The sequence below is a fragment of the Chinchilla lanigera genome, unplaced genomic scaffold (assembly GCF_000276665.1).
Source record: "Chinchilla lanigera isolate Chin_1 unplaced genomic scaffold, ChiLan1.0 scaffold00162, whole genome shotgun sequence".
In the NCBI taxonomy this organism is placed as follows: domain Eukaryota; kingdom Metazoa; phylum Chordata; class Mammalia; order Rodentia; family Chinchillidae; genus Chinchilla; species Chinchilla lanigera.
The window spans coordinates 2,073,461-2,079,511 of record NW_004955563.1 but is presented as its reverse complement, the minus strand read 5'-3'; the positions used below and the strand labels follow the sequence as shown (position 1 = coordinate 2,079,511).

Here is a 6,051-nt window from a genome sequence, read left to right as displayed (position 1 = left end):
AGGGCACACCAGTGGCTACAGCTGGATGGGTTGTGGAGACACACAGGCGACTCGGAGGTCCCAGCTGGGTCTCCCTAGAACCCAAGCCCAGGGCTCTCTCTGAACCCACTTTGCACCTCTCCCTGCCACACCCTGGCAGTGCTGCTGCCCTTGTCCTGCACTCAGGACGTAACTTTAAAGCATAGTTTCCAGCTGAATCCTATGTGGTTTTAAAACCCCTTCTATCCACAACCCAGAAAAGAAAAGAAAGGAACCATGAAAGCAGCACACATTTTTATACATATCTATAAACATCTGTGGTTTTTGAAACTGTTTGTTTCATTTTTAACTAATACCACTTTAACATACTTCTCTCCTTTTTGTCTTCTCTTAAGCCTATTGTTTATGGTCAGTAGACCTCCATGCCCCTCTTTTTACACCTGATAATTTTCTCTTTTTCTCCATTGTTTAAAGTCAGTAGACCTCCATGCCCCTCTCTTTACACCTGATAATTTTCAAATATAATAGTCCAGTGCTATTGACCTACCAATCTACTCCCCCCACCCTGTTGTGCACACAAATTCTGGGAAGTGTCCCCCCACCAAACAATCTCCTTACTAGGGGCCCCACATTGGGTGCCAATTGTAGGAGTCGGTGGTCTCTCTATGGTCCCCTGGAGAAAACAGTGAGAGGATTTAGAAAATAAAAACGAGAGGATAGCCGGGGTCAGGTGGAGTTACCTGTTTCTTGCCTGATGAGCAAGAGGACTGCCCAAAAACAGTAGAGCATTTATTTATATCCTGAAGAGGTTGGTTAATTTCCACCTCATTGCCCAGCAGCCAGTTAACAAGTTACAAAGGCTTGTTTACTCCAAGGGGCTCTGGTGTTCTCAGGCTGGCTTCATCCTGCATGTGTAATTATTTTCCAGCTTCAGCAGCTCCCTACACCACTTGTAGCAATTTCCTGTTTGATTTGAATTTTATTCTGAAGTTTTTGTTCATTTACTTTGACTACAACCAATCTTATTTGTTATCTTCAATTTTGCTATGTTATTCAGTTTATTTTGCCTTCTTCTTGGCTGTTAGTTTTTTGCTAATTTTAATACACTTTTTATATGCAGATCAATGTTCCTGAATCCCCTAATACATCTCATTGCTTTTCTCTTCCCATGACATACCATGCCCTTAATGTGGTAATAGTATTATTTGGTAGCGGGTTTCACATTTACCTTTTGTAATATTCCTAAGGCTGTTTTGCAGAATTCCTCTCTCATGTGACTTTTAAATTTCTAGAATTGGTTGGTCATATGCACTAACAAATACTTCTGAATGTAACATGGCAAGGTATTGAGTTGACACATCCATTGTGGGAAGAACTAGAAACTATGGAGAAGTGATTTTTTTTCTGTTCATGATTTATATACCTTTCCATTTACTCTGAATTAATACTTTAGTAATGGAGACGTTATTCTGTATGAATGTCTTATCTGGTACTCATTATGAATACACACAAATGATATATATGAAACAGTTTTCCTGCCATATTTCTCCCTGGATAATAGTTTGGATTTTTTATAATGTTTACAGGGTGAATAGCCCACCAAACCATAGCCAAGGTGACACGTTTTGTAGTGGCCACTGTTGACCTGTCTGCTGTGTCCTCACTGATACTCGGACTTTGGCACAAATCATCCAGCCCTGGGCCCTGACAATACTGGGAGTGACTCACAAGGTTGCTAATAAGAATAAGATGACAATACATTCACATAAATTTTCCAAGATCCTTCTTTGACCCTGATTTTTGGTGTGTAACATAGATCCATAGATAAACTGTAGCTTGGTAAGCAGGACATGCCAACTTTCGTAGTGCAGCTTTGCATAAGTTATACCCGGTGCTGCGTGTGACTTATAACAAAGTTATTTACTTATCAAAGTGTGCTTGTCAAAGTTATTCTTTGACCTGTCAATGCAATCCTAATTCACAGACAGCTTCCTTTACATCATCTCTAGAAATTCAGGGAACACTTGGTGCCTGAGTAGGGATGACAGAGACCCAAAGATGACTATAGTGGAACATCTCAGAGGAAATCCTGGTGTCCCCTCCTTTATGTGATATTGAGTGACATGCCTTGCTAATAGTGGGCCAATAGGAGAGTTCATGGACACCTCAAAAGTGCTGAATCCACTAAGGACCATCTGACAGTCTCTGGCAGTAGTACATGCATGACAAGGCTGCAGGAGATGTGGGTAGTGCTGCAAGTCCTAAGTCTCACTCTGAGTCTGAGCAACCTGTCCAGGGGGAGACGCTGTGATATTTGAGAATCACCATATGAGTGCAGGGCTGCCCTGAAAGTGACCTAAAGCATAGGCAAAATATTGCTCTTTGTCTGGAGAACTTTTATGCCCATATCTTATACTCTGAGTAACTACTTTGAAGATAACACTATGCCATATATTAACTATTGTTATTCTCCTATTTTATTTTGAAATTTTGTTTCATTTTTTCCATAAAAAAGTAAAATCATATTTTCTAAAAGTTTAAATATTTTACATGGCACCCATTCAAAAACTTGGCTTTGGGCATGTATGCACATTAAATGTATCACTCATTTTATAAAAGTTTTCGACCTGTGTTTAATTTTCCATAGACTTCCCACTCTATAGAGTGAGATTTATAAACCTGGCTTCAAGGAAATCCCTCAGGAAGGACATCCAGCCTGTGCTTTTGACTGTACCTCTTGCCCAGAGAATAAGATTTCCAATCAGGGAGGTAAATGTATGCCATAGGTGCCCATTCCTTTTGTATGTTGTCCCATCCATCATGGAAATGGAAAACACTTCAAAGAGAAGAGCAACGTTAGCATTCTTTTTTTTATTCCATTTGGCAACTTAATTGTATTCAGTATACTTCCCGGAAGTGAAGGGGTGTTTTTTTTGTCTGAGGACCTGTGCAAGGTTATCCTTGCATTCTCATTGAGAGTAACATTACAGGAACTTATGAAGTGCAACTGCAATGTGATTCATCTTATTTATTGGCCAACCAGTTCTAGTAAACCAAAGATGAGTACTGTGCATGTTCGTGTGTGCATGTTCTTGTGACTGTTTTTGGAAGTGTGTGTATTTGTGTTGGGGACTATGGGTTTTATGGGCTTCTTTTTTGACTACTCTGTCATTGCAGGTCCTTTGGTGTGGTCCTTTGAGAAGTCACCAGCTTGGTGGAACAGCTTTATCAAAGCCTGTCTAATTTTCCACGGATGGAGGGAATCTGGACCACCCCCACAATTTTCCAGAGAGAGTGTAAGTGCAGAAAGGTCATGTGGTGTGCAAGGTGTTCCTTAGAAAGGCATTGCCCTTTGCAAGTTTACTTCTGTTTGAGTACCGCATGTCTACATGCATGGTTGTGCTTGCAAGCCATATGCCTACTACATTTGTTTGAACAGGGTGTCTTTACAACAACCCTGTTTTGCATATTGCATATTACATGGAATTTCTGTTTATGTATTGCAGTTTACGCTCACACATGTCTGAATATGAGCTTGCTTCTGTTTGCATAATATACTTACACATGTGTCACGTTTGCATGACATATCTATGTGTGGCCATGGGTGTTCACAATGATATTTATAAGCACACTGTGTTTGTAGTCATGCCTCTGTGTGTGCCTGCATTCACACATCAGAACTTCTCCATGTAGGGGCTGGGGATTTAGCTCAGTGGCAAAAGCGCCTGCCTGGCAAGCGCAAGGTCGTGAGTTCGGTTCCCAGTACTGGAGAAAAACCAAAAAAAAAAAAAGAACTTCTCCATGTACACATGTACTTCTATTGCAACAAAGCAACTTGCACACTTTGAACGCTTAAAACTGCACATCACCTCTTCCTTTCCAGGAAAAACAAAACACAATTTAAAAATAAGCCAACAAAATTACAACAGAGAATGTCAATTCCAATGAGACCCTACAGGTTCTGCTGATTCTCCCATTGAGTGGCAGGGCTCACGTCATTATTAGGAGAGAATGTTACTTTAAAAGTGTCACCTTAAACTGCCAGGATGTCTGTTAACATCACAATAAACATGCCAAAGAGAAACCATGTTGTCAAACGCCCGCTTAACCCACCCAAACATCTCAGACCCACCCGTTGCTGACTTTCTATTCCCCATTTTTAAAAGTTGTTTATACCTGTTTTTAAAGAAGAGAAAGTAGACAGGTACACGTTGGTAAATGCTAACTGTCCCTATTCACATAGAGACACAATGTAATCTCTGACCCCAAATACAGAGAAAGGATGAAAAAACTAGAATTGTATGCACTACTACACAGGGCCCGAGCACCCTCCAGCTTCCAGCAGAGCTAAGGAAGCGGAGCGTTTTCTTTTTTCCCACAGATCACGGCTGTGCTGATTCCACAATTTGTGTGGAGACAGGAAGGGACCAAAATGAGTTTAGAACAGAAGGTTGTGGAGACTCTTTTCCCACCGCATTCTGCTCAGGGCTTCTCCCCACACTACGTCGAGAACCATGGTGTTTGAGAAGAGAGACCTCAAGAGCAAGGCGACTAGCACAAGCGCGGGGGAAGACTGCAGCTTGCTCCCAGGGACTTGAGAAGCTTCTTCAAACAAAAGGAAAACCAGGAAGGGTGGAATCCATCAGTGTTCAGTGAGCCGCCTTCGCCTTCATCCTCCCCTCCTTCCTCCCTTCATCCTCGTCTCCATCCCCTTCGCCTTCATCCTCACCCCTTCTCCATCGACGCCTTCAACCCTTCTTCTTCTTCATCATCACCATCCTCTTCTCCTTCGCCCTCCTCGTCATCCACCTGAGGAACCGAGTAGCACCGCAATGGACCTGGCCGAATGGCATCTTTGCTGACCTCTCCTGACTCATCGGAACGCTCCGAGACCGGGTGAAGAAGCTCTCAGCTCCACCTGCTGCCTCTGCCTGCTGGCTTCATTCTGCGCTTGACTCGAGCGTTTCGCCAAATCCTTCCCCGATTCCCATCTGATTTCGGTGGACTTTGAAGAGGGATCACCACTCTCATTCAGAAGAAGTTCTTGGGAGAGAACTTTACTTTCCAAGTAAGGATTTTCATCAAAATGAAGGTCTCTCCTGTAACCTGACTTTGTATCTTCAAATTCTGTCCCTTCGACTCTGGCCAAATAACGCAGCGCTTCCTCGTCTCCCTCCGCAAGCAGTGCAGGCACCTGTGGACGGTTAACGAATGTAGTTTTCCCAAAATTTGGGATTTGGGCCATCGATTCCGAGCTCTTCCGAAGAAATGGTTGGCGGAGTTTGTTATATTTCTGTTCTACTTTCAGTATCTGCCGCTGGCCTGTTCATTCAGTCCGTCTGTTCCACTCAGAACTTCATCAGTGTGCTCCCTTGCTTCTTGTTCCTTTTCTGAGGCCCAGTGGCCCCGTCCTGGTGGGGCTTGAGCTCCTTTTCACTGACTTTGGCCGCTGGTGCCAACACGGTGCTGCTCCCGGCCCGGGGAGCAGGGAGGCGGAGAGGAGGGAAGGCGCGAAGTGGAGGGCGGCTGGGCGCTGCGGCCTCCTCCGTCCGGCTCGCTCTCCCTCCCCCTCGCGCTCCTGTTCTCTCCGCCCTCGAGGTCAGAGGACCAGGGAGGGCGGGTGTCCTGCGGAGCCGCTCGGACAGGCAAGCTCCTGCTTGCGCAGGGGAGGCTGGGGCAGGGAGGCGGTTGGGCTGCCTCCTCCCCTGTCATATCCTTGCAAGGACATTTAGCTTTGCGTATCCTCTGTCTTACCTGTGTGCATAGCATCTCCGTACGTGTGCATATGTGCTTGCCTTTGCATGTCATAAGTCTACACTCATGCATGTGTCTCCACATCATTACGCGTATGTGTTGGGGTTTGGTTTGGTTTGGTTTGGGGCGGGAGTGGGGGTGTTGCATGTCACCTCTTCGGGGGTTGCGCAAGTCACCTAGAGCAGCCCTTGTTACCTAGAGAGAAGGGAACATGAGTGAGAGAAAACCCAATATTTAGGATTTTGTTTCCTTTATACACTTAAAATTTGCCTTATGTTCCCCTTGTAATATTTTATTTAAAATTTGGGGGAAACTAGT

The 6,051-nt window shown here is 44.3% G+C and overlaps 1 protein-coding gene across 1 annotated transcript in view; it reads left to right on the top strand.

The window, feature by feature from the left end:
• Positions 1–6,051, top strand: part of LOC102017173 (vomeronasal type-2 receptor 116-like) — a gene marked incomplete at its 5' end in the record, with an annotated part of 39,817 nt that overhangs the window by 19,720 nt on the left and 14,046 nt on the right. Inside the window, one exon of the mRNA XM_013509130.1 lies at positions 1,100–1,113. Within this exon, the coding sequence (XP_013364584.1) occupies positions 1,100–1,113 (14 nt within the window). The remainder of the gene's footprint in view (positions 1–1,099; positions 1,114–6,051) is intronic.